The sequence below is a fragment of the Eucalyptus grandis genome, chromosome 8 (assembly GCF_016545825.1).
Source record: "Eucalyptus grandis isolate ANBG69807.140 chromosome 8, ASM1654582v1, whole genome shotgun sequence".
In the NCBI taxonomy this organism is placed as follows: Eukaryota; Viridiplantae; Streptophyta; class Magnoliopsida; order Myrtales; family Myrtaceae; genus Eucalyptus; species Eucalyptus grandis.
Window position 1 is genome coordinate 16,079,325 of NC_052619.1, and position 27,171 is coordinate 16,106,495.

The 27,171-nt window shown below is 40.7% G+C and overlaps 4 protein-coding genes across 9 annotated transcripts; 3 read left to right on the forward strand and 1 right to left on the reverse strand.

The window, feature by feature from the left end:
* The first annotated feature begins 718 nt into the window (after positions 1 to 718).
* On the forward strand, positions 719 to 4,515 carry LOC104456827 (rRNA-processing protein FYV7). Of its 2 annotated transcripts, none has more exons than XM_039298760.1 (3): positions 719 to 1,051; positions 2,504 to 2,610; positions 3,991 to 4,515. In XM_039298760.1, exons 1-3 carry the CDS (start codon positions 835 to 837, stop codon positions 4,255 to 4,257), a joined length of 591 nt encoding a protein of 196 aa, XP_039154694.1. In that variant the 5' UTR covers positions 719 to 834; the 3' UTR covers positions 4,258 to 4,515. The 2 variants fall into 2 exon arrangements, with proteins under 2 accessions (XP_039154694.1, XP_010069988.2); XM_010071686.3 differs by having other exon boundaries at positions 722 to 1,051; positions 3,982 to 4,515.
* Positions 4,516 to 5,907: 1,392 nt separating this feature from the next.
* On the forward strand, positions 5,908 to 7,098 carry LOC104456828 (glycine-rich cell wall structural protein-like). Its single transcript, XM_010071688.3, has 3 exons — positions 5,908 to 6,068; positions 6,162 to 6,527; positions 6,789 to 7,098. The coding sequence occupies exons 2-3, from the start codon at positions 6,257 to 6,259 to the stop codon at positions 6,899 to 6,901; spliced, it is 384 nt and encodes a 127-aa protein (XP_010069990.2). The 5' UTR covers positions 5,908 to 6,068; positions 6,162 to 6,256; the 3' UTR covers positions 6,902 to 7,098.
* Positions 7,099 to 9,504: 2,406 nt separating this feature from the next.
* On the reverse strand, positions 9,505 to 13,913 carry LOC104456829 (tubby-like F-box protein 3). Of its 2 annotated transcripts, none has more exons than XM_010071690.2 (6): positions 12,766 to 13,907; positions 11,634 to 11,721; positions 11,246 to 11,375; positions 10,992 to 11,171; positions 10,382 to 10,867; positions 9,505 to 9,869 (listed from the first exon to the last, which is right to left on the reverse strand). In XM_010071690.2, the coding sequence occupies exons 1-5, from the start codon at positions 13,117 to 13,119 to the stop codon at positions 10,393 to 10,395; spliced, it is 1,227 nt and encodes a 408-aa protein (XP_010069992.2). In that variant the 5' UTR covers positions 13,120 to 13,907; the 3' UTR covers positions 9,505 to 9,869; positions 10,382 to 10,392. The 2 variants fall into 2 exon arrangements, with proteins under 2 accessions (XP_010069992.2, XP_010069993.2); XM_010071691.3 differs by having other exon boundaries at positions 9,548 to 9,879; positions 12,766 to 13,913.
* A 4,813-nt stretch (positions 13,914 to 18,726) lies between these two features.
* Positions 18,727 to 26,896, forward strand: LOC104456830 (sodium/hydrogen exchanger 2). 4 transcript variants are annotated; one of them, XM_010071692.3, is made up of 15 exons: positions 18,727 to 18,872; positions 19,571 to 19,785; positions 19,895 to 20,013; positions 20,694 to 20,791; positions 21,497 to 21,559; positions 22,223 to 22,269; positions 22,355 to 22,549; positions 22,968 to 23,014; positions 23,795 to 23,861; positions 23,961 to 24,061; positions 24,182 to 24,283; positions 24,615 to 24,753; positions 24,831 to 24,893; positions 25,664 to 25,747; positions 26,212 to 26,896. In XM_010071692.3, the coding sequence occupies exons 2-15, from the start codon at positions 19,612 to 19,614 to the stop codon at positions 26,605 to 26,607; spliced, it is 1,695 nt and encodes a 564-aa protein (XP_010069994.2). In that variant the 5' UTR covers positions 18,727 to 18,872; positions 19,571 to 19,611; the 3' UTR covers positions 26,608 to 26,896. The 4 variants fall into 4 exon arrangements, with proteins under 4 accessions (XP_010069994.2, XP_010069997.2, XP_010069996.2 ...); XM_010071695.3 differs by having other exon boundaries at positions 18,776 to 18,974; positions 26,212 to 26,656; XM_010071694.3 differs by lacking the exon at positions 18,727 to 18,872 and adding an exon at positions 18,929 to 19,080 and having other exon boundaries at positions 26,212 to 26,656.
* Positions 26,897 to 27,171: the final 275 nt, after the last annotated feature.

A 27,171-nucleotide genomic window follows, 5' to 3' on the forward strand; every position in this document is an offset into this window, starting at 1 on the left:
CATCTACCAACATTAATGTCAACTCCCATCTACTAACATAAATAAAGCTAGAGACTTTTAGAATACGGCTCAATGACAGTTTCGCCCGCTCTTGAAAATTTTTGGAATAAGACTTATTAGGAATCCAAGCGAGCGCGGGAGGTCCTCCGCGTCATAGCACAGTCCTTCATCTTCGGAAACTTATTGACCGTGACACATGCCTAATTTGTGAAGTCTTAGAAAATATTTTTCTTATCGAACACTAGAAAATATTTTCCAAAACATTTTTAGGTTTTAACCGAATATTAGAAAATATTATCATTTTCCTGAAAAATTACTTTTAAGAAAATATTTTTGGAAATAGCTCATTTTTCACAAAACAAATGAATCCTTAGAGAATACATAACTTTGAATGTGTAACTAAATATAGATAGTCTATCAATTGGAGAAGCGCATTCTTCATAATTTGAAAGTGACTTATGTCATTTGTTTTAGTTGCTAGGTAGTGGCTTATATTAATTGCGACAGTTTAAGTAAGATCAATCAACATAACTTCGTTTGTAGGCCACCCTTCTCTACCCCACTCCTCTTTTTAACATTCTTTCTTATACATTTCTATGTGGTGTGTGCCACGTCAGCTCCAAGTGGTAATTTTTCGCCACGTCATCAGAACGGAGGCCCATTGGGCCGGAACCCGACAGGCGACATGAGGAAAGGAAATCCGGGTGAATTAGGGCTCCAAATTCTCTCTCTCTCTCTCTCTCTCTCTCTTACAGAGTACCTGCTCTGTTTCGCCTGAACCTTGCGATCGTCGGTCGGAATTCCTGCTGGTCCGCGCCGTGATTCGTGGCGAAGATGAAGGGTCGGGCGGGTAAGGACGGAGAGCCCCGCGGAAAGGGCGGTAGATTCTTCGGTGGCTCCTCAAAGCCTGCGGGGAGCAGCAACAAGGCGGCGGCGATGAAGAAGAAGAAGCAGAACGTGACGCGTCTGGGAGGCGGCGGCCTCTCCCTCGAGGCCTTTGCCAACATAAAGTCGACCACGAACCGGAACCAGTACAACCCCGCTCTGATCAGTACGTGCGCACGCTCTGTGTTTGATGAATTTCCGGCGGTTGTTTTAGTTGAATGGGGTGATGTGTGTGTGTGTGTCTCTCTCTCTCTCTTTTCTAGCGGTTGTGTTAGAATGGAGGTGATTATGGTTGGTGGGTGTGAGGTGCAACTGCGAAAGTTGCGTTTTTTTTTTGGTCGTTTGAGAAATCGAAAGCGGAGTTTTTTTGGTGGGGAGTGAATTGCTCACTGGGTCGCTATGAGCTTATTCAATGAGGATTTTGTGACTCTCGATTGATCAAGGCGCTGTAAAAATGAAATGCCAGCGTGGTGCGCAAGCGGGTAGGTCCAGGTCGATATTGTTACTATAGCTCCTTGATAGGATTTTGTTATTGTGATGGTTTTGGCCTGGCGAGATCTAGTGTGCTAGAATATTTTCCAGGGTGTCTGTCTATCTGTTCTGTGCGGAAGGGCAATCAAAATTTGATCTATTGGTTGTGTTCAGACAATTGAGACAGCCTCACTTTGTGAATGAGCTCGATTTTAAAAACCTTAGTTTTCTTTTATGATGACGTGAATGCTTGAATTCTTGTCTCTCTAAACACACAGCTTGTGGTTGTCATGATCACTCAAGCTTATGTCACTGGATATCAATGTCCATCTGATTTTTAACTGTTGCTTCATGAAGGAGGTGGCTGCTAAGGCATCCCGTTTCTGTTTACATTTCTAATCATTTGAGTTATAATTAAGACTATGAGGACCTGAGCAATAAAAGGCTAAGGCTGATCTATTTAGTACTTACAATTGAGATTTCTAATGTGGTTAGCGTAAGGCTTCTCACAGACAAGAACTGACTTTTTTCCTGCAGTTCCTTTCTTGTTATAAGTGAAGGAAGGGCTGGTGAGATGAATTTTTCAAAGTTCTAGGGGTTAAGGTGATAGAGGTTGAGCAAGGAGGTTGCTTTTTTATCGTCTTTTAAGATTGCGATTTGCCAAGGTTTTGGCTCATTGCGGGAGGCTAATCTGAATATTTCTCTTTCATCTTCTAACAAACATCTTGGGTTTATTACCTTCCAACATCTCTCGAAATCAATGTTTCTTTTAGTATGCTTATACGATTTGTTGACTCGAGTGACCTATGACCAGCTCGATGCATCATCAGCTTCTGCTGGCCAGCTTTTGGCAATTTGATAACTGTGATAAGGGATCAGTGATAACCGACTTGTCTCTTTGTGACCTACTTTTGAATTTAGGAATTTTGTTGCTTCATCCTCATGTACATCCTTTTACTTGTTCTTGTTTAATATAGGTTCTTCATTTTGTTTTTCCCCCTTGACTTGTTGCTTCTCTTTATTGTGTAGGATCAGAGCAAGACTTTCTTTTATCATTATATGGATGTTGACTGTTGTCTGCAACTTCATGCTTCTTTAAAGTGTTTGTTTTTTAATCTCATGAGCTGATAAATTTCATCATTAACAGAAAAGAAGAGGGAGTTCTACAAGAATGCCAAGTATATCAGCAAGTACAAGAAATCCCTAAAGCATTTAAGTGAGCCAAATGATCCATCGGCCGTGAAACCTTCAGAGGTTTGTTGTCGCATTTGACAATTTAGTTATTTGTCATGTCTGCTTTCTGTCATGAGAATTGACTATCCATCTGGTTGACATTTGGTAAAGGATATGTTGTATGCACATCTCCTTCTGTGGTAAATCTAAATATACTTTATTTTTCTTATGGTTGCATAGTTACAGTTTTACCTGCAATTCTCTTTTAAATATCGTGTGGTTCTGCCTTGATGATGGTTGAGATTATGATTAGGGAGTATCCATTTCCAGAGTGATTCTGTAAGACCGACTTCTTTTGCAGTATCTCAGTTGAGAGGATTTAATAATTTCATGAGCAACAGTAACTCAAATATTTATTTCTCATCATCTGATGGTCAAAAGCTTGATTCATCATATTCACTCAGTTTGGATGGAGTGATTAGGAGGGAATGGAAAGGACTTGGACAATCACCTCAGGAGAGAAAAGAAAGAAAAGGAAAAAATTGATTTATTGGTGTTTGGATGCTTATGAAAGAAAGGAAATAAAGGGAATTTGGCCATTTCATGTATGATTGAAGAAGAGAGAAGAATGGAAAGAATCTAATCATATCTCTATGATTATTTTGTCCTTATTCTACTTCATAAGAATAAATTATATTATGGTTTACTCATAAGAAAAGATGTAGCAGCATAAAAAGTAAACCTTGTTTAATGAAAAAAACCAACAAGTTGTAACAGGCATTCATGTTTATTAAAAAAGGCAGACTAAGCATAACACCCTATGATTATAACCATATGCAATATTTTTAGTTTCCTAATCACTTCGTATCCTTATGACCTTTTTAATCAAACTGCTCTCTTTTGCATGTGATTGTTTTGCTTTGTAGATCTCATCTAAACTTTCTGCATTTCACTTGCAATTTTTTCTGATATTTGAGTGTGTGCGTGTGGTGTAATTCTCCCAAACTTTTTCCTGAAATTTAAGGTGAACTCTACGATTTATGCACGTTAGGTTTGAGAAATTTCTTTTCCTCTCTGTCGTCGAGGTTTACAAAGATTCACTCCTGCTTTGAATACTTCCATGATTATATCCATATGCAATATTTTTAGTTTCCTAATCACTCCGTATCCTTATGACCTTTTAATCAAACAAATCTATTTTTGCATGTGATTGTTTTACTTTGTAGATCTCATCTAAACTTTCTACTCTTCACTTGCATTTTTTCTGATATTTGAGTATGTGCATGCGGAGTAATTCTTTCAACCTTTTTTCCTGAAATTTAAGGTGAACTCTGTGATTTTATGCACGTTAGGTTTGAGAAATTTCTTTTTCTTTCTGTCGTCGAGGGCACAGATATTTATTCCCACTTTGAATACCTCAAGCTTATACACTAATGTTGATGTTTTTTGCAGGACACAAAGGAAATGGACAAATCTAAGAAGAGAAATAAGAACGAGAAGAGAGGTTCAAATAGTCTGAGGGAGCTATACGAGAAGAAGCGTGAGGAGGAAGAGATAGCAAGAAAGGAGAGGGAGGTGGTTGCACAAGCAAAGAAAGAAGAGAGGGAGAAAGCTGAGGCTCGGAGGAAGGCAGAAAGAGTGAAGATGTTCAAGAAGACACGGTCCGGTCAACCCGTTATGAAGTACAGAATCGAGCATCTTTTGCAGAGCATGCAAGGCTCAAATTAGTGCTTGGGTTGCTCATTCAATGGGGATTTTGTCATCCCCTTCTCTTTTTCTTTGGTTTCTACACGAGCGGTCTTTGCTTGAACGAGGGATATGGCCATGGTTTCTGGACTTCTTCTGGCCTTTTCAGAAAGTACAACCTGAAATGGCATATTCTTTGATCTCTGTATGTAATGAAAGCTTGTACATTTTCTTCTAATATGAAATGGCAGCTTCAACATATCCATTAATTAATTGGGTGTTCACTGGGTTTTGGCCTAACACGGGGGAGTCTGGTGCTATACATACTGGATAATCACCAAAGCTCGTCGTTTGCGACTGTACTTATGTATGAAGATCATTATGGACCAATGGCGTCGCTTTGTCTCTGTTTCTCGCTGCCAAGTTGGTTGGCGATTACTTTTTTGCCAGCTCCGAAACTTACACGTCCCCACCCCATCCTCCTAAGAAGGGAAATTGAATTGAAACCACACGTCTTTTCGGAATGTGAGATTTCTTACCTCTCCCTTCCATGTTGGAAGAGTGGCTACTGGGATGAATCTTGGTTGCCTGTAGAATTGAATTACCACATTTTTTGGTATGGAGTCTTAATTAATGACAGTTCAAATCTATATGATTTTTGTACACCGGTGTCGCTGTTATCATGTACTTCGGCCTCTAAATGATTGTTTTTCCATGGTCAGACATCTTTTTTCTCTAACTAGTTCATTAGCACATCCAAAAGGGGCTGGCATCATTAGGGAACATATGTATATGTTTATCTTGGAAATTCACCCCCATTATGCGGGCTTGTGAATGAACTAGACCAAAACATCCATAGTATATACATGAGCCAACCGCAGCCATAACATTCATCCTTGTTTTGTGAGGTCACACGTGAGCTCGTAGTTAGATAAGCCTCGTATAAGTTTGGCAATTGATTACGATCACAGGAAGTTATAACAGAAAAAAGAAAAATCAATAGCTTGACCCAACGCTTGAGTTGTATAGAAGGATTCTGGCACGACCATAGCATATTCTTCTGGCATCATATTCTGTTTTGTAGTCCGTATATAATGTCAAGATTCAGCTCATTCTCTCATTTGAATTTTCGAAATACAATCGATCAGCACACTTGCCAAAATAAGTGGGGAATATATGCATTTGCTGAATAGTGTAAGGGCCCCTGTGGCATCACAGAAGAGAAATACTCCTATAGTATGTCCCTGATATGTGATTGTTACATTATTAAGTAGACATACTAAACATGACAGAGAGGTAGCCCAGCTGTGAATTGATTTGAGCAGCTTTAATTATCCAGAGATGGATGATTGCAGATGTTAATATACATGCTATAAGTACCAGTGAAAGATCAGCCAAACGAGGTTTAGCGATTCATACCCTGCAATCATAATAAGTGCTGGTCATTCGTGTCATGCCATGTCGTTAGGAAATTGTTTCAATCCAATCACAAAGAGTTCTTGTCAAAGATTGGTCAGAACGTGCCATTCCTAATGTTTCCAGTTTATACGTGTAGTGTCGTGTTTGTGTTTGTCTGAACAACATAAAGATTGTCATCGATTGACAGCTCTCAGTTTACCCTTTTGAGAGTCATTGTGAGTGGTTACTTATCTTGATCAAATTCACGTTCCAACAGTATTGAAGTTGAGGCTTTGACTGGTTGGTATGGACGTCGACGAGGAGAGGACAACTGCCCTGCTTTGAATAGTAGGTCGTGTTCTTTGAGAAGTTTGGTCGACATTTTCGTGAGCCACCGCGATTCAAAAACGAAAGCGAGATGCTTTGACACTAAGGAAACTGCCTCATCCGCTCACGTATTCAGATCTCACACCTGAAGAGCCCTGTCTTAAGTCGTTATATTGTCATCATCTGCACATACCCATCTTCATATTTTCCTCTTTGTGCAGTTTGCTGCTTGAGCTCGCTTGCGATTCTCTCCGGTGATCGGTCAGTGCACCAAATACCACTGGTGTCTGATCTTCATCTGTTTTCCGGCGATAGAATGGGACCTGGAGGACCCGGCGGGCCTGGAGGAGGGGGTTTCGGCGGGCCTGGAGGAGGACCCGGTTTCGGCGGGCCAGGAGGACCAGGGTTCGGTGGACCTGGTTTCGGAGGTCCGGGTTTCGGTGGACCCGGATGGGGTCCTGGCCCCGGGGACCGTGGGGTCCGGGGATGGGATTCGGAGGTCCATGGGGACCTGGCGGTGGCTTCTTCGGACCTGGAGGCTTCTTCGGTGGGTTCTTTAATGGCATATGCAGCATGGTATCTTCTTGGTGAGCATTGTCTTCCTTTTGCTTGATCTACCATATCCAGTACAGTTGAAGCTTCTTATGGACGTGTAGTTTTCTTTTTGGCCGAATCTATCTTATGCGATTGAAATATGTGTTGTCCTGTTGATTTTATCTTGACAAAAGTAGAATTCAAACATGTTCGTAGTTCAAGAAGAGCATATAGGACTTGCAGTACACCTTTTGCTAGAAAACTGATGGCAACGACACTAGAATTTCTGTTAATGACTCTTTGGTCGTGTGCAGCATGTACTGCTTGTGCTGTTGCTGGCTGCTGCAAGATTGCTTCGGCGGGCCGCGCGGGTATGGCCCTCCCGGTCCTGGAGGTCCTCCAGGCTACTGATCCGGAGATGTTTTGATCCAACACCGTTGCATGCGCTAATTTACCTATCTATTTCTCCGCTTTTCACTTCTATATCATCAATAATAAACTGTCTGTTTTCCATTCTTTCTGTTTGTGCTTCACATTAGCGCACTAAATGTTTTTGGAATGTCTATGAACCATTTCCAATTTCCCAAGGTACTGATGATTATGACTCACCATTCCCCTTCTATGCGAATTGCATGATCTGCAAGATTGACAAAGTAGTCATCTCATCAATGCATTAGACAATTGGACAAGCTTGTTGAGAGACCTTAGTACTAAGATTCCCCGTTCAGTTCAGGAATTTCATAGTTAGTATGAAGTTCAATATGGAAGGGGTTGAGTATCGTTAACATTCCTAGGAGATACTCCTTTAGGGGGAATAGTTTATGCAAACTCGGCATTGTATAAATTTCACCTGACCTAACTCAGTCAAACCGAAAAACATGCCTGTGGAAGGTGGATGATCAAAATGATCTGAACATTGTTCTGCATTTCTTACTGGTTGACCTAAAACCTTATGTAGAGTAGGTCAAGTCAGCATCGCCAAAGTGCATCGTCCAAATTTTTGGAGTTCATAGGCAATAGCCCAAAGGTTCAAACATCATTATTGACCGGCCTCACGCAACCTGTATTGACTTATATCATAACTCTTCATTTCAGAATAATTGATTGAGTAAGCACACGAAAAGTTCAATTTCAGCATTGGCTTCTTCCAAAGCTGTCAGCAAACTGAGTAGGCACCCCTCAGCAATTATTCCCAAAGAATCCGGATACATTAGTCAAAAGCACAAGCAACCAGACTCATACACACAAATGCTCTCCAGCTGCAAAAGCACATGTATACAATGAAAAATCAATAGGAAAACCAGACAAGGCGGGGTAAACTTCCAAAAAGAAGAAACCAAAAAAAAAAAAGGTGCTACCGAGTTCTGGCTAAATCCTTGATCAGAATGCTCCCCGGAAACACGTTCAAACGCTATGCCTTGCAAGAAATCCCTGTCCCTGCCTAGAAAAACCTCCAAGGAAGGGAAAAATAGAAATTTAAGTCAGTTTAAATGAACCCAAAAGCTGGAGCAACAACATCGTAAGATGGCAAACAGGGACCATATATGCCATTCCTTTTAAGCCTTTCTTTATCAATACAGGTAGAGCTAGTAGCTATTAACCAAAGAAAAGCAAACGTTCTCAATGAATGCCGGATGGAAAAGCTGAAAGACTGAAACGAGGCAAAATCACTCATGTACACTTCAGGGTGGGATGCAAGAACATAGAGCTCCTCAAGTTCCGGCAAACGCCGGCACAAGCAACCACATTTCGCCTCCAAGGCCATGTCCTTTCCGACCCCTCTATCCTCATCAATGCGTCCCTCAAGAACTCGGGCGGCACGCTCACCCAACAACTCTGCTCTAATGCATCGACTACCCCCAACCTGTCCTGAACAACCCGATGCGAGCATGATCTCAGCCCGTACTTCCTATAGACGTTCCTAGTCTCGTCCTTCATGTCCTGAGCGATGCTTTTGACCTTTCGTGTATAAAGACATGAATTTTGATAAACTCGATTCCCTCCCACTACAAAGCAAACGCCATTCTCAGTTCCATTCCTTCACATCAATCCAAAAAACCACCCCGGCGAGAACACCAAGAAGAACCAAAGCAATGAAACTTGTTGACCCCGTGATGTAACCAACCCAAGCTATGAGCACGTGAATATAGCACTGATAAGGGCGCACGCATCTCTCCTACTCCACGTGTCAGAATCAGCAATGATATTGGCTTGGATCTTCCGCAACTGCCCCCACAGATCAATCCCCAAATTCACCACGAGAGAGTCGGGGATAGACTGCACCATTTGGCTCGGAACAGAATAAAGCAGGGTTGATTTGGTCAGATACCCAGATGAGGATATCCAGGGCGCTGTCAAGATCTCAGGGCCATTGTCACGGACGAAATCGCCCGAGAGACAATAGATTACCAAAACGACAAGAATCAATTTCCGGGTCTTGTAATTGAAACCATTTTTCCGTTACTCTAAACTCACTGGTCGATACTCTATGTCGTGTCGGCTAACGTCAGCCAAATTTTACTGAACCTGGGTCAGGTATGACTGGACTTTCGTGAACTTGTGCCATGTGCAGCGTCCCGTACTAAGATGCCCTGTTCAGTTCACGAACTTCGCTGTTGCTAAGGGTTAATATCATGAAAGTTCTAAAGCCGATATAAATTAGTATGAAGTCCAAAATGGAAGGGGTTCGAGTGTTTTTAACATAACAGGAGATACTCCTTTTAGGGGGAATATATTCTTACAAACTTTGGCATGGTATGAATTTCACCGGACTCTGCTCAAGTAACTCACAGTCAAACTGAAAAACATGCCGTGATTTCTTCACTGTGGAGATGGATGATCAAAGTGGTAAGTGCTCTGAACATTGATGCTCTGAACATTGTTCTGCATTTCTCACTGGCATACCTAAAAGCTTCTGAAGAGTAGTTCAAGTCACCATCCCCAAAGTGCATCCTCTGAATTTTTTGAGTTCATAGGCAAAAGCCCGAAGGTTCAAACATCATTATTTACCGGCCTCACGCAACATATATATTGACTTATATCATAACTCTTCATTTCAGAAAAGTCAATCAAGTAAGCACACGAACAAGTTCGATTTTGGCATTGGCTTCTTTCAAAGCTGTCAGCAAACTGACTAGGCATCTCTCAGCAATCATTCACCAAAGAATTCGAATACACTAGTCAAAAGCACAAGAAACCAAACTCATACACACAAATGTCTCTCAGCTGCAAAAGCACATATATACAATGAAAAATCAATAGGAAAACCAGACGAGTCAGGGTAAACTTCAAAAGAAAAAAAAAAGGTGCTACCGAGCTCTGGCAAAATCCCTTGATCAGAATGCTCCCAGAAACACGTTAAACCTCTATGCCTTCCCAGAGACCCTTTTCTCTGCCTAGAAAAACCTCCCAGGAAGGAAAAATTAGAAATTGCAGTTAGTTCAAATGAAACCAAAGAATGAGCAACAGCACAATAAGATAGCAAACAGGCACCATATATACTGTTTGGTTTTGCATCTAAGCCTTTATCTATCGATAAGGTTAAGCTAGTGGCTATTAACCAAAGAAAAGCAACTGTTCTCAAAGAATGCCAGATGGAAATGCTGAAAGACTGAAACTAGACAAAATCACCGCATGTACCATTCAGGGTGTTATGCAAGAACATAGAGCTTGAGAGCTCGACCATGATGTGATAAGATATCCTATATGTAACATTCTCATGAAGATAAAAACCCAGAAAGTATAACGAACAATAAAATGTGATATCTACATGATGACTTGAGATACAACCATTAGTTTGCAACATTAAAATTGCCAAACAGAAGTTCATTAAAATTGGAAAAGAATTGCTTATCATTACTATCAAATTAACCAGTAGTAGCCTGCATAACAATGGAGAGATCAGTACCTGGCAGTCAACTATTCACAAGCAATTCGAGTGTCGAAACTGCTGAGACATATGGCAAATGATTGGAAAGCTGAGATAGGATATTGATAATCCATTGTGAATACATCCTTCCCCACTTTTCCAAACTGGAGGATAACGTTCTCATGCTCTGTACCGGCGACTCCTTGTTCTGGAGAAGCCACCAACTGGAAGTTCTTCACTGAAGCAACAGTAACCCGTCCATGAAAATTTAGGCACCAGCACTGGAGTTGCTCGTGCCACCTCGGAGACTTGTTCTTCAATACCAGCATCCCATCTTTTGGAGCAGACATTGGTCTCCCAGACTCAAGGTTCTCTACGCGCGTCGATTTAGATCTGAAAAAAGAGAATGAGGGAAATGTGTCGAGAGTGCTGGACATAAATTCAGTCTGTGTCGGGGCAACTCCTCCTGGCTCAATTGAAGAGGCAGGTATGGCGTCCAAGACACATTGCATTCTTCTCGGTCCCCTGCTTTCCACACCCAAGACAAATAAAATGCAGAAAGAAACAGTTAGCTGAGACTCTAGAATTCACCATTCTTAAAATCGTTCTTTTTTGTTGGTGGTAAATTGGAATGAGTCAGTTTTCCTACCTTGATCCCAAGACATTCAACTCATAAGATATGTGCACTGCAGGGTAATTTCCAGCGGGAACTTTCGGGGAGACTTGCTTAAAGTTCACTAGCCTGGTCGACCGGCTTTTCATGACTCTGGAGCCAGCACTTGGAGGCTGTGCATCAAAGGCTGTGAACTTTGTGCCCAGAAAGTTTGACCTATCATTAAATAATACAAGGGGTTTAACATAAGCAGTATGACCATACAGCATGAGCAAAACTTCGGTAAGTACCTTAATTTTCCAATATATGTGCTACTCCCTTTGGACATGTCATCGGGATTTAAAGAGATGATGTAGTCTGTGCAAGTAGGGCGCCGGAGCTTACGTGCAGCGAGAAGAAATTTGCCATCTTCATTTAAAGCTGCAAAGATAGTGCATTCACAGAGCCTTACAAACTTTTCCCTTAAAGAGGAAACAATGAGAATCCTCACATGTCTTGTAGCATAATACAGACATCTAACAGCTAAAACTTCATAGAAAACCTAGACCAACTTGAGAGGCTAATTTCATGGTCCAGAACTAAATGCCCTGAGTAAGAGCAAAAGGATGCTCTGGTATTTCAAAAGTAAAGTAATATAAGGAGCAAAAGAAGAGGAAAAATAGGTTGTCCTGTTCTCACCTTGATCTAAGCTGAGGTAGAGATAATATGTTTGGTTGCTGCGATTGCGTTTAATATAACACTGAAGAAGGGAGTCCCTTGGACCAGGCTGCACATTTATCCAAAGATTATGAGTTAATGATAATAAACATGTCGACATTCATTTTCCTTGATAAAAACAGCTCAAGAACCATTAGCTTCCCAGCATTACTACTAATATAACACCTAGGCATCATACAACATATGTAGTTGTGATGCATGTGACGAGATATTTATGAAGCTTGAGCTTGAAGAACTTGCTGTCGATAGAAGTTACTACTTTATCATCTAGTCTTCCCAAGGCATTGAAATAGAAGAAATCACTTGGTATACATTGGCCAACAAATAATCTATTTAAGTGCTTGCTGATTACATTTTAAGAGTCAATAACCTTTGCATATAAATCATCGCAATTACAACCATAAAACAATTACAGACCAAAGTACCAAAGAAATTTCATCAGATTATCGAGATTCCAATTACAAATAAACTGAAGGAAACTCTGCTCATCAAAAAGAAGACTTAATCCATCAAAAACCACTGTAGGTGATATGAACATGGAGAAAAGCAAGATTGAAGGGCAGAGACGTTAGATTAGACATAGTGTCCTGAAGCACCATAATTAACTTCCTTCCCATTCCATTCAGTGACTATGATTCACAACGTGAAATTCATCCTTAAGTACTCTAAGAATAAATCAAGGCAATGTCCCTGGATAAGTTAAAGAAATGAGGGTACCATATATCAGTGCTAACCAAATGACTTAAATCAACGTCCAAACACAATCCTGACCCAATTTGCAGGACATGAGAAAGCCATCAGGAAGAAAAAGCAGATACATTTGGAAAAGTTAGAAGACGGACGGAAGGAATTCTTTCTTCTCACACTAGCACATTATTTCTGCGTTCTTTATGGAAAAGCAAATTCTTTCTGCACTATCTCCTCTTGTGTTGCTTGCATCAGGGCCACTGGCTAATTCAGCCCGCATCTACTATCTAGAGAGGACACGTATCATTGAGTAATGCTGAACATGAGGTAAAGGTCCAAGCGAATGTATAATTGAAAGCTCGAACACTACAGTTAAAGAAGCAATATGAGAACTGCTATGACAGACCTGCTTCAAGGAAATTGGAAATGTCAACTTGCCAGACACCTCCGGTGTTTTCACAATTTCCTTCATGATCTCCCTCCAGTTCCTACAAACACCAGCACAAGCAACCACATTTTTCCTCGGGGGCCACGTGCTCTCCGACTTCTCTATCCTCATCAACACGTCCCTCAAGAGCTCAGGCGGCATGCTCGCCCAACAACTCTGCTTCAACGCGTCAACCACCACCGAACTGTCCTGCACAACCCGGTGTGAGCGTGACCTCAGCCCGTACCCAAACTTCACATGGTCAAACCCTTTCCTAGAGATGTTCCCAATCTCATCCTTCACGTCCTGAATAATGCTCTTGAACGACGCCATATCCGTAACCCTCGCGATCCCACAACCTCTTAAAATGACCAATTCTCGCCGAAAGACACCAAATTTCAACACCCCGAGCGCCTCCCGCCTACCCAGCCACCGCCCATTCTCAGTTCCATCTCCTCACATCACCCAAAAGCCACCCAGCAAGAACACCCAGAAGATCCAGTGATGTAACTAACCCGAGCGAAAAGCACATGAATATAGAACTGATAAGGGGCACAGACACCACCCTCTCCTCTCCTCTCCTCCTCCACGTGTCGCAATCAGCAACACACTCTAACTGATAACAACCCCACGAGCAAAATCAGAAATTGGGCAGCACCCCCTCAGCGCCCAGATCTAAAACGCCCCAAAAAACTCTAGCAACAACAACCACCCCCTCGGGAAGACCTAACAAGAAGAAACCCAGATTTCCGCTCGCGTCACCTAACGCGCCGCGACCCGACCTTCCGCGAATTGCCCCCCCGCAGATCAATCCCCGCGTAGGCGGCTTACCCAGATGAGGAATTTCTCCCGAGCCGCTGTCGTCAAGAACCGGCGCCCATTTCCACGGAAGGAATCGGTGCCGCGCCGCGGGGGGGGGTAGATAAGACGGTGGGATTACCGAGGCGACAAGAATCGAATTCTGGGTCTTGTAAGAAAGACCATCCTGCGGTTACTCCTCGACTCACTGGTCGAATCTCTCTCTCTCTCTCCCTCTCCCTCTCCCACGCACACTCGCCACGCACACTCTCGCACAAGCAACGGAGAGAGCGAGAGAGAGAGAGAGGAAGGACTTTAGGTTTTTATTGCGAAGGCACCAACGGTGGTCGCTGTTCGCGTCGGCCAAGGCCGGCCGTTTTTGGTCAGTCTGGGTCCGGCGTGACCGGTCCAAAACGCAGCCTTTTTGCCCCCACCCTTGACTTTAAAAATCTCATTTTTATGTCCAATCTCAATTTTGACTCTAACTTTCACGTACTCCCGTTCTAATTTCAGTTCTACCCTTATTAACCTTCCGTCCAAAAGTCGCCACTGATCTCGTAATTATCGGCGTTGGGAAGTTGCCGTTACTCTATACAAAAGTTGAGGTGTTAATGAAAATGCGAATTCCTATATTGAAACTTCAAGTGGTCCTTATATTGATGCTTGTGAAGAGAAATCGGTGATGGTTTTTGGACACGCCGGCAAATCATGGTGTTTGAGTGAAAGTAGGTATTTTTTAACAGAAAAAAAAATCAAGATGGAATTGGAGTTGGAAATAATATTAGGAATTTTTTAAAGAATGAAGTCCATAGTCAATCGAGACTGATATAGGTTAGTGTTTTAGGTGAGAAGTTGTCAAGTCACATGAGTGACAATTTATAACGCAGCCGAGATAGTCCAACGGGGAAGGTGTGGATGATCAATAAGTCAATGCCCAATTTAATGGGAACCATTTGAAAAAAAGTTAATTTGCAGGAAAGTTATGATTATTTCTTTGACGATGTATATATAAACTCTGAGACTTTTTGTGCCATGTAATAGGAGCTCAAACTTTGCATGGCGTTAGAGCTCGACAAATATAAGGGCAAGCAAATCCCACCTTTTATTTAAATTTATTTATGGTAAAACATTATTTTAAGTTCTAAGAATATATGAACAATTATGCGAATGCGTCGATGTACTTCGTAACCCAATGCTGGTCGAGACGATGTAATAAGGAGACCTCCTTGCATGGTTCAAATTCATTCAACGAAAAGAAAATTCACCATAGTCGAAGTTGATTACCCTTATTCTAAAAGAAGGAAAACCTCAGGAGAATTTCTTGCATTTTTCAAGCCATAATTTAAACATTTCTTTTCATTACTTTTCGTAAGTTAATGTCATTGTAATATATGAACTTAGGGAATATTAAGTAAAAAAAAAGTATTTAATAAGCTACTCTTTACAATATTTTAATTAAATTTTTACATTTAGTGCATGATTATGTATTTATATGATTATCAAAATCGGGATGCTTCAAGTTATGAATTTTACCCGTGTAATAGGATTTAACTTTTTATTAAATATATATTTAGATGGATCAATTAGGCATTTAAAAAAATATACCATATCAAATAGTTTCTTCAATTTTAAGATCTCAAGATAAAAGTTGAATTTTATTTTCATAGATGTTATCGTCTATCTATTAGGAAGGCTTAAATCAAAAGAAACTATATTTGGGAAACAACATTTCTATATTTTAATACTTATGAATTCAATGCATGAGCTGAGGCAAATATATACCACACGTATGGCATCTAATAATCATATATGTGAAGTGAAATACTACCTCAAGATTGAATTTGTATTAATAAGAGAGAGAGCATGATTATTTACCTTCACAAATCCGTCGCTTCCATAAATTTTTGATGTGAATCGGAGAGCTACCGAGAAGAAGGCTTCGACATCGATATTTTAGTTATGGAGGAGTTGTTTGGGTGAACAGAGGAGAAAGAAAAGAAAAATGTAGGGTTTCAAGTTTCGGATAAAAGAAATCTTTGTTTCAAGTTTCAAATAAAAGAAATCTTATCCAATCTTATCTTACTCCTCAGATTTTTTTTATACGGGCTATATTCCCTCTATATCTAACTTTATCCTATTCTAGACAACTACCAAAATCTGATAGAATAAAACATATCCTAATATGATTTTTATACGGTCGATCAAATGCAATCTAAGTAAACATAATTGATATATTATATATTTCAAGATACTTTATTTTTAAAGTTTAAAAATATATGGTATCTCTATTTGACTTTTCCAATTTAAGTCCGGTTAGAGATAGACATGAAAAATATATTTGAGATACTTTCGCTTTCAAATTGACATAGTATCCACCGTCACCGTAAAAAACTTCTTAACGTTTCCCATCGGATCACAAACAAATAAATCTCTCTCTTCATCTTCTTTTATTAAAATTAAAATTTAATAAAATTGAAAATGGAAGTTTCAGGTGACAATTAAATAAGCCAATTCATACTAGTCAAACGTGGCAACGCGACAAAACTATTTCATGCGTCCTGCTATGTGACCACAGTCCACACCACAGAGACTCAAATTAAAGCGACACGTGGCGAGCACAGGAGAACTCTCTAGATCAAATACCAGCAATGTGGCAAAACTTTGCCGACTATCTCGCCAAGTCGCAATCATAGAGGCAAAATTAAGCGATAGGTGATGAGCACGAGGATGGATATTCTCACGATCCTGGACTTATTAATTATATAAAATAGATAAATTAGTTGAAAAGTATTTAAAGTTGCACTGAATTTGTTTCTCTTTCAATTTCTTTTTCAATGTCTGCCATGGATTTGTCGACCATGCTAAATGTTTCATTTTTACTCGTATTGGTGCGCACACGGTGTGTAGCAAAGAAAGACAAAATTTATTTTGTCAATTGTATAGTGATTACCAAAAGAGATCAGATTTCACCAGAACTGCACAGAAGTTGATGAACGGGTTTCCTATTTTTACTACTTTCTTGATTTTTTTTTTTTTATCTAGATTTAGATTAGATGGGAAGGCATGATGGTAATTTAAGGACATGAACACCAAATCCAAAGTTGACTTGTATAAATTAGCACATTCTACTTTAGAGACGCCAATTGCAGTGAGTCAACCCCCTCACGGGGTGCCAAGAGAGTCCTCGCCATCCTCAGCACTCGCTAATTTTAAATTGAGTATGCGGGAGTATTTGAACATGACACTTGAAAATAGGGTCGACACAACATCTCCATACACACTTCGATTTGCTTGGAGTGGGGGCACCAAATGACCCTTCACCCCCACCCATCTCAAAATCAGTTTGATACGTTTGCAATCCCCATGTACTATTTCCAAGCCATCAGGCATTTATAAGTTAAGCGGAATTGATAGGTAATTATTGCTTTCAACTACCATCGGATTTTCAAATGCCCTTATACTTCTCCAGCACATGGTAATGAATGCCTTGTGTAACTTTATTCAGATACGAAGAAGTCGTGGCACCCTAGTTAACAATTGAAAACACTCAGATCGCTATAGGGTCCATTTGGTTCAGTTTTGGGGAAATGCCATTGGAAGAATATAAATACTGGGGTTTCTGGAAATATTACACCATTTGGTAAATTATAGTATTTAAACGTCACTTAGCATAAATGCTATTTGGCAAAATTCACATTTATAATTGGTTTTTGCTATTTTTATTTTAAAATCCGAAATCAAATTTGCCCGCCAACCACCTAGGCTAATCCGATGTCAACGGCTAGACGGCTAGAGTCGCTCGAAGTCACGAAGGCTAGATCTGGCGGCCTCAGGTCTCGACCTCAGGTGGTGTTGCCTGGCTTGTGCGCACTAGGCGACACCGCCTAGGTCGCGAGTTGTGCCACCTCGAGCGGTAGTCACCGGGGATGCAAAACCCCCACGCGGCGGTGGCGGCTGCCGAAGAAGCTGAATTCTCAAGTGGTGGGGAAGACGAAGACGAATGGGGAAGAAAGGGGAAGAAGATGACCAGTAACTGCGATGAACATTGACTTGTATTTTCGAAATGCTCAATACTCAAAGCTAGTTCGGACTTGCGTTGGACGAATGCTGATATTTGCCTGAGGAGCTTTCGAAAATAGTTGCCAAGCACAAAATATTTTGTTCAATGGGCTTTGAGGGCCTAAAGTTCATTGGAAAAACTGAACCAAACGGGACCATAATATCCCACTGTGTACCGTGCAGTGCAGGTATATCGTGGGAACGCTGCTAACTCATCTTATATCGAACGAAAGCTCACCACACGATCGAACGCAACAGAGGGAAAAGAAAGGGGTCAAAAAGTCCCAAGACCGAAAAGCCGGAGAAGGTGGGCCGACCTTCGGTTAGGTGAGTTGAAGATGAAGATGGTAAAGTATCGGAACTTGAAAGGTAGTTGTTGCTATTGGATAGTGACTCCTTTTAATACGATGCCACCACCCAACCCAAACTCCGAATTCGATTCCTTCTCCCTCTAGGCAAAAGAATTATCGCGTGGAGTAGAGTCCACCGTTCCACCCTCTCTAGGACGAAGAATCATCAGGAGGCAGCGCGATCATAGCCGTCAATCACGAAGTTCTCAGGTACCAAATTCTCGCGTGGCTCACCAGATCGACGGCTTTGATGAGTTTCGAGAAATTCTCTCTCAGATAGGTTCGAGCATTAACCCAAAAAAGATAAAAGTGACTATAATTATAAAGATTAATTTGAAAGTCGGGAAATCACTTCAGATTATTCTAATGACAATCATTCCCGCATTAAAAGGAAAGGTAAGGAGTTTGATTCTTCGCTTTCTTAAAAGATTAAAGGTGAAAATATGGAAATCTTTAGTATCAGATTACTAGGTATAAAGAGGACAGGATAAAAATTTAAAAGTAAATTAAGAATTAGAGCAAGGCGGCCAAATAAAAAAATTTGCAACTCGGGATTTACGTCGTATGGATGGCAATGTTCAACCGACCACACGGTTGTCGGTCGCGCGGATAGGATTCCCCTTCCTTTCCTCGCACCCCCCGCGCGAACTCGATCGGACGGCCAGGAGCGCGCGTCGCACGGATTCGATGGTGGTCGCGGGAGCATCCGATTCCTCCCCGCCCGACGAAGTCCTCTCTCTTTCGCGGTCTTTCCTTTCTCTTTCTCTTTCTCTTCTCTCTCTCTGCAGCGACCCTTCTTCTCCAGCTCGCGCGTCTGCGCAGGTACAACCGCGGTGGAAGCAGCAGCTCATATCGCCATGAGAGCGACGCTCTAGGCAGGCAAGCAAAGCAACCCTCTACATCTCTCTCTCTCTCTACATCTTTCTCTCTCTGGAGTTTGGTGGCTTTTTCGTCTCGGCGGGGGAGGCGATGCCTTAGCTTGTAAGTTTCCCTCCTCGCCTCCTTGTTTTTTTCAACCCCCCACTCCGAGAAACGACGAAAACCCACGAAGCTTCTCGCGGGAAAAAGAGCGCGATGGAGCAGTGAGGTCAGGCCCGGGCTTTCGCCTGACTCCTTGTCCTCTTCTTTTCTTTTGCTTTGTTCGGGCGCGATGCTTTGTTGCTGAATTTGAGTCGAGCGATGGTAGGAGCGCGGTGAGAGAATACCCAGAAGGAAAAGTTTTGAACTTGATGATGCCCTCGCCGTGTACTATGCTTTTCTTGCCGGCGAAGTTTTGTGAGCTGATGCTTGCTCCGAGCGGTGACTGATGAGTACCCGCTTAGGTTTCGTTTGGATTGTCGATTTCGTGTTCGCAATGTGCGGCGTTCTGGATACGCGGCGACGCTAGCTTAGGATTTGTTGATTGCTCTGCAATGCCACGTCGTACTGTGTAGCACGGGACACAGTGTATTGACGAACGGTGAAGTTTGGGGTTGGTAGTTAGAGGGTTCTCTCTTTTGATTTGATTGTGTTTAGCTAGCTGTTTCGGGATGCAACGCTGTCGCCGTGCGCTGACTTATCCAGCTTCGTATGGGCAGCATTTGACTTCCAGGGATCGAATTGAAGTCGAGGTGGCATAATGGGGTTCAGCTTGGGCTCTGTTTTGATGAGTTTGGGGATGCGATCGGAGGCCGATCAAGTATCTGTGGAGGCTATCACGTTGTTCGTTGGGCTCCTTTGCACCTGTATTATCATTGGACATCTTCTGGAGAAAAACAAATGGATTAACGAGTCTATTACAGCCCTTACGATCGTGAGTTTTTCATTATGAGATCCAGAATGAATGGATGGCTGGTGAAAGAAGGATGCTGCAAGCATTAATTTTGATTAACAATGGTTTCTGGATGGTTGCTTTCTTGCAGGGTCTTTGCACTGGAATCGTTCTTCTGCTAACTACAGAAGGAAGACGCTCACATATCTTGGTCTTCAATGAGGAGCTTTTCTTTATATATGTTCTTCCACCTATTATCTTTAATGCTGGGTAGGTTGGAGTTTGCACTTTTTTTAGAGACTGGAGTTACTAACAACCAACCATCCTATTTGCCTAATAGCTTGTATAGTCTTAGGAAACAAGTGTAAACTTTACACTTGTAAATACTTATAGCTTGCGACCAGGCAATCATTTGTGATTTTGATTGGGTGCTGTTGCAGTCATTTTGCATGAAGTTTAGAAGCCTATTAACTTTTAGTTTTCTCTTTGCAAACATTTTACAAGAAACTAGAAAGTCTGGCTGACTGTTTCGGTTGAGTGGTATAATGCTGACTGGTAGATTTTGTTTGGTATTTTATATTCTTTAATGCGACTTTTGACATGGAATGGCTGCAGCATTGAGTAGAATATGATCAACTTGAAATTGAAAGAGTTATTTTGTTTGTTTGAAGAACTGTTTTACATTCCTCTAAGATTGCCAAGGTGTACTGTTGTATGCTCTCTCTCTCTCTCTCTCTCTCTCTCTCTCTGGTGTCTGTGTGTGTGCCTGTGTGTTTTTTGCTTGGCACATCATGCGCATATTACCGTTGTCTTGGATGCTGATCTATTGTTTACAGAAGTCATCATAATTTGTGTACTTGTAAGCACTTTGCATCATTCCGGGATAGGATGATATATAATTTAATTTCACTTTATTTCCAATGCTTTATTTGCAATTTTCATTTTCCCAGGTTTCAAGTTAAAAAGAAACAGTTCTTCAGAAATTTCATGACAATTACTCTATTTGGGGTGGTTGGTACTCTGATATCCTTCTTTATCATATCACTAGGTATGTCCTGAATCTAATGTGGCTAACATCTAGTTCATTACAGATTTGGCGTGATATTTCCTATGTTCTGGTGGAACCTCTTGAATTTCATTGATTTTGTAGAATCTGTACACCATTAATTGTTTTGTTAGTATGTGCACCACACTGCATGATGATTTTGTTGCAGTGAAAGAGTCAAGAAAATCTCAATAACTGTTCTTTTTTTTATTTTTAGCATACTGGTCTTGGCCCAAAAAAGGAACAAAAAATGTTTATCACCCTGGCTAATTTCCCATGTAATTAGAAAACAAGATCATCGTTACTATTCATTCTGAAAGACCCTTATTGTCTTAAAGCATCTCTCAAGAATTGCTCCTAGTTCGTCATCCACAGAGGGCATTTTACTTTTGGGGTCAAAATTCTAGCAAAATGCATATCTGTTGCCAAAATATTAACAATAGAAATGGTTGACAAAATAGAGCTCCACAGTGAATTTACAATTGGCTTAAGTTAGTTTAGTGCCTTGTAGAACTACAGGTTCAGGTTGGCTTTTGTGTGTGTCATATTGCTATGGAGTATCATGTGTGCAATCTGCCTTTTAAAAGAACAGAAGAATGATAGCTGATTTTCCAGCTAACAAGAAGAAAGAAGAATTAGAAAAAGATAGCAAAGGAAGAGCTTATGCTGCTTTGCAGTATTCATATGACTGTCCTATTGTTAATACAGGTTCTGCACAGCTGTTCAAAATGTTGAATGATGTTGGCTTCCTGGAGATGGGAGATTATTTTGGTATGTCTTTTTCTTTATTTTAATTGACAGAAAGCATGCTTCCTGAAGTTAAGGGCTTCTTTGGTTCAATTTAAATAAATTAATAAATACGTTTAGTTTTTCCAAAATATAAAGTAACATTCTAATTTGAAAAAGATATGAATTTTTTTTACATGGATCCACGTTTCAACATTTGCATTTTGTGAAAGTTTCAAGTGTTTCGGATTTAGGAAAAGTCAAGATGTGTGAATTGAAAGAATTTAATTAAGCAAAAAAATAAACAGTAAAAGTCAATCCAGACAGAGCCCAAATCCTTTATGCGAGTACAGGAGCATTCTGTCTATATAGTTGTAGAGTTTGGTTAGAAAATTAGTTCCTCTCTGCAATGTATTTTCCTAACTATGCATATTGAGGTTTTCAGGTTTCTTGAATCCTTTGCAATTTGTAATTACTAAGTCAATAAGGACATATGCTTTGGGTTTAATGATGGTTTTTCATGCAAAAAGAGAAGAACAGAAAGATAGAGACTGGTTGATTTACCTACAGTAGATCCATATATGTTATCATCAGGTCACTCTCACTTTAAACTTATAGGTTTTACCTTCTTAAAAAAAGAATTTGGTGCATATCAAGTGTCATTTGTATGGTTTTCAGATATTAACTACTTTTTGCCTTGACTTGTAGCACTTGGAGCAATTTTCTCTGCCACAGATTCTGTTTGCACATTGCAGGTAAAGTTGCCTTCAGTTGGTGAATGTATTTCATATTTGGATGACAAGACAGACATTCAAATTAAGCATTCAATTTGTCATTCAGGTGCTAAATCAGGATGAGACACCTCTACTTTACAGTCTAGTTTTTGGAGAAGGCGTGGTTAATGATGCTACTTCTGTTGTCCTCTTCAACACACTCCAAAGATTTGATCTCTCTCATACCACCTCAGGCATTGCCACACAATTTGCTGGCAGTCTCTGCAGTTTATTTTTCACAAGCACATTGCTTGGTGTAGCTGTAAGTTTCTCCCCTCTGTTAATTGTATCCTTAGTCTTTTTTGTGTTCCCATTATTTCCTTTCCGTTGTGCAATTTGAGTTTCCTTATTGTGTTAAACATCATTCCTGTCCTCCCTCGTTGTCTCTCAGTTAATTTAAGTAATGAGAAACACATATGAATGAAGGTCAGCTTAGTGGATGAATCAAAGTGGTAGCAATATTCTCCAGTTTTCCTCTTAAGCACAGTAGACGGTTCCCACATTTCTTTTAGAAATCTTCAGAGCATATTACAGGACATTGGGGAAATTTCTGGAGTTTTAGGCGCTAGGTGCTTGCCATAAATTTTTTATGCCATGATGTATCATTGTCTCAAGCAATATGTCTATGTGATACTAGTGCAGTTTTTATCGGGTGACATCTTGTTTGGTTTTACTTGCAGGTTGGTTTACTCAGTGCATATATCATTAAGAAACTCTACTTTGGCAGGTATCCGCCAGGCTTAAGTTTTCTAACACAATTTCTTTAATGTAATGGAAATCCATCTAAAACGTTTCCTCTGGAATATAGAGATGAATGTGGTCCCTTATTAGGAGTAATTTGGTGAAGTCTGCTTTCTGCCAAGACACAGAGCACCACGGAGTTGTAGCTCATTTTCTTTCCTGACTTTATATTATTGCCAATAGGTTAATAGCTGAGATTAGTTAAATTAATCCTCTGGACTAACTGGCCACCTTCAAGCTAAAAGTCATTCTAGAAAGAAATCCGTTTTGTTCAATGCTATCTTGCTTGCTTGAGAAATCCCTTCCTTCTTATTGGCTTATTCTACAAACGGTATAACACTTCTCTCATCCCACTACCGCGCTATCCATGTCCTATTTCTCTTTTTCTTATAATCATATCGGCAATCCTCTGCTAGAGTCTCCACATCCTCTGAGAAAGAACAGTATGATATAGTAATGAACAAATGATATATTGAGTTTGGTTAAACATCCTCATAGGTTTTATCCTAGAGACATCATGTATCAGTCTGTCAGTGGCTGTAGCAACTGATGCTGCTCTGGTGTCTTCAGAGTAATTTGAATTGATTATCTATCGAATATGATGGAGGCTGAACTGCCAAGGGTGCCAATGCACACATATACTGCTTTTAAAGGCTGACTTAGAATTTTATTTTCCAATGGGCAGATATTTAAGATCAAGTCTTTCAGTGTTCATTTGCATCTTGAACTGTTATGACACTGATGTTGCTGTCTGTTCAATTTTCAGGCATTCTACTGATCGTGAAGTTGCTCTGATGATCCTCATGGCTTATCTTTCATATATGATGGCAGAAGTAAAGTTTAAATAATTCCTTCTAGGCAGTGTAGCAAGTTTGGGGTCCAATTGCTTTCATTAACTGAATTTGACTGCTTTAATTTGTATTCTTATGCAGCTCTTCTCTTTAAGTGGCATTCTTACAGTATTCTTTTGTGGGATTGTGATGTCACATTACACTTGGCATAATGTAACTGAGAATTCAAGAGTAACAACCAAGTACGTAATTTTCTCCAGTCGATCAATAATGCTATTCTTTGTCCTGCGATACAATTTTCTTGATGAATGAAATTACAAAAATAACAATGCGGGTCCCATTCTGGATTCCATTTTATGCAGACATGCTTTTGCAACAATGTCCTTTATCTCTGAGATCTTCATCTTCTTGTACGTTGGCATGGATGCCCTGGACATTGAAAAGTGGAGTGCTGTAAGCAAGAGGTAGTGTTCAAATATTTACAACAATTACATTATTGAATTGGCTGCCATAGTTCATTGCAGGATCTCTGTCTAGTGATATCAATCTGCTTCTCTCCCTCCTTTGCCCTCTCTCTAAGAGTGCACTTTTATGCTTGTTTGCATTTTGTCGGTGAATGTATAGGTGAGATGCGAGTTTATCGCACAACATTATTCACAAGTATACACTTTAGACTCTAGTGCCAGTATTCTTACTTCAGCTGGGATGTCTCCTGGGTGAAGGTCCTCTTTTGGTTCTTTATATGTTGCTTTTGTTGATGAGAGGTTTCTTTTCTTCCTTTGATGCCTTGTGCAGTCCAGGCACGTCAATTGGAGTGAGCACCATACTGCTTGGCCTAATTGTCCTTGGGAGGGCTGCTTTTGTGTTCCCCCTGTCCTTCATTTCCAACTTAACTAGGAAGTCTCCAGATGATAAAATTGGTTTTAAGCAACAGGTAGGCTTTTCTTTTTTTCCAAGTAATTATATTTATTAATCATCGTATGAGCCATCAAATAATGGAAACCATAACAGGTGACAATATGGTGGGCTGGGCTCATGCGTGGGGCTGTATCCATGGCGCTTGCTTATAATAAGGTACCACTGGGATAATTTTGACTTATTAAGGACGTTGGCTATATATTGTTAGGTTTGGTGCCATGGTTCCTTTTTAATCAGCCTAGTCTCTTAACATGATACAATCACGTGCTTAATTCTGCAAAGGTTGGCCAATTGCATTGTCTCATTCAGATAAACCCGTCTGCAGCATCAAAACAAAGCAATTGTATGGTTTTTAATATATACAAATATGGTCGCTATAGGCTAAGTGGTCATCTTCATGCATTTTTTTTGTTATCTCTATTTCACATGTAGCCCAACATTATGAGTTTTATTGATGTAACCACTAATGAAATGTTTTTAGGTAGCATTCCCTTTTGTATCTAGTCCATTCTGACTTACAAGACAAGTATATTTGCCAAAGTGCTACCACCAAACCTTTATCTGCAAGAAAATTAAAAAGTTGACTGACGATATTACCATCCTTAATATCTGTGGTGGCACTGAGGAGTTTTTCTATGTTAATTTGTCTTATGGTTACATAAACTTGACAGAGAAGCCCCTTCTAACATCCTCATGTGTTTCTTAGGCCAGACTTTTGGGCCAAGTTCCAGTTTTCTTTGGGATTATCTGAGTATGATCATGTTGCCTTCCTGTCAATTAGTATTTCCTTGTGTCTTCTTAAGAGTTCTTGGAAAAAATTCTGTCCATCTCCTGTTCCTCATCTAGATGATTTATATACAATATGAAGCTGCATTGCTATATTCGAGCATTGAATGTGCTAAGCTCACATTTCAACTTTCACACAGTTTGCCAGCTCAGGCCATACACAAATACGAGGAAATGCTATCATGATCACCAGCACCATCTCAATAGTCCTCTTTTGCACAGTGGTAAGGGCAGTGGTTAATATTACCGTACTCTGCACAATTGTACATATACATGTATAATTTCGTCAAGTTAGAATCCATCCTGATATGCATATAATCCAATGAGGATGTGGTTCACAGGCCACGTATTCCACAAATTAAGCCTCTATTGCATGAGCAAGAAATCTGAATGGCCATTAAGCTTTGATTATAAACTAATTGGAAGGTGGGAAACATAAGCACAAATTAAGGCATATGCTTTCTGGACTGGATGGAGGTGCAAACCCATCTAATCAGAGCCATCTCTTGTTTGGGTACCTATCTTTACCACAGGTGATCCTAAAGAAGCCTGCACGGGCCTCGATTTAAGGATCAGTATATCTATAGTTTGACCTTCTGTCAAGAACATAAGACCACACTTTTTTTTAAGAACGATGAATTAACAGTGACAAATCTAATGTATAGACTATTCACCTCTTCTGTTTCAGGTGTTTGGGTTGGTGACCAAACCTCTAATAAGATTCCTGCTGCCCCTGCGGAAGCCTTTGAGTAGTATGGTGGAATCTGAATTGTCCTCACCGAAATCTCTTATGCTGCCTCTACTTCAAAATAGTCAAGACCGGGAAGTTGCGATGAACGGCCAAAACGGCACAACCCTGCCTCTACTTCAAAATGGTCAAGACCCGGAAGTTGCGATGAACGGCCAAAACGGCCAAAACGGCACAACCCGTCCAAGGAGTCTATGCATGCTCTTGACAACTCCTGCTTACTCCGTGCACTATTACTGGCGTAAGTTTGATAATGCTTTTATGCGTCCGGTGTTTGGAGGGAGGGGCTTCGTGCAACGCATCCCGGGCTCACCGACTGAGACAGTCGTCAGCTGATGATCTTTGGAAACATCAGAAATTTTATAATTTTGATACGCATGTTATACAGTGGAGCGACCCAGTGCATATATAGTAAGATGGGTCCGCATGCTCCGTTACACGGCACTCGTTCGGCCTATTGATGAGTAGTGAGGCTGAATTCCTTGCTTCTTAGGGTTAGCAACTAATATGTTCTGATGACAAACTATGATAATACGTTTATCGGGAAAAAAAGAGATTTAAGTTGTTGCAGTAAACACGTTTGAGCTTTCTGTCCAGCTCGTCAATTAATGTTATCAATTTTGTAGGCCAATCTCAAAGTGACCACCATTGTACAAGATAATCTCCGTTTTCATTCTGACTTCTGCTCTTTCTGGGGACCACGATCCCGCGGCTGCATTCTCCCATTAGAGACAAGACAACGCAGTCCTGGTCCAATTACAGTGCCTTGTGAATAAAAACAACTGACTTTTGTTTTCGGCCACGAATGGGGACAACCGATTCCATTACTGAATGTCTGTCCTAGAATGACTTGGACCTTGAGCTTCTCCGGCCATGTGAAGTGGACCCATCATACAGAAT

Bases quoted from the DNA above. Each gene is read 5' to 3' on its own strand.
- LOC104456827 (XM_010071686.3), top strand. From the start codon at position 835: ATGAAGGGTCGGGCGGGTAAGGACGGAGAGCCCCGCGGAAAGGGCGGT. The intron at 1,052-2,503 runs GTACGTGCGCAC...CATCATTAACAG, and splicing joins GTACAACCCCGCTCTGATCA to AAAAGAAGAGGGAGTTCTAC. The intron at 2,611-3,981 runs GTTTGTTGTCGC...TGTTTTTTGCAG, and splicing joins CGGCCGTGAAACCTTCAGAG to GACACAAAGGAAATGGACAA.
- LOC104456828 (XM_010071688.3), top strand. From the start codon at position 6,257: ATGGGACCTGGAGGACCCGGCGGGCCTGGAGGAGGGGGTTTCGGCGGG. The intron at 6,528-6,788 runs GTGAGCATTGTC...GGTCGTGTGCAG, and splicing joins TGCAGCATGGTATCTTCTTG to CATGTACTGCTTGTGCTGTT.
- LOC104456829 (XM_010071690.2), bottom strand. From the start codon at position 13,119: ATGGCGTCGTTCAAGAGCATTATTCAGGACGTGAAGGATGAGATTGGG. The intron at 11,722-12,765 runs GTCTGTCATAGC...ATAAATGTGCAG, and splicing joins TTCCAATTTCCTTGAAGCAG to CCTGGTCCAAGGGACTCCCT. The intron at 11,376-11,633 runs GTGAGAACAGGA...CTATCTTTGCAG, and splicing joins CTACCTCAGCTTAGATCAAG to CTTTAAATGAAGATGGCAAA.
- LOC104456830 (XM_010071692.3), top strand. From the start codon at position 19,612: ATGGGGTTCAGCTTGGGCTCTGTTTTGATGAGTTTGGGGATGCGATCG. The intron at 20,014-20,693 runs GTAGGTTGGAGT...TCATTTTCCCAG, and splicing joins CCTATTATCTTTAATGCTGG to GTTTCAAGTTAAAAAGAAAC. The intron at 25,748-26,211 runs GTAAGGGCAGTG...CTTCTGTTTCAG, and splicing joins TAGTCCTCTTTTGCACAGTG to GTGTTTGGGTTGGTGACCAA.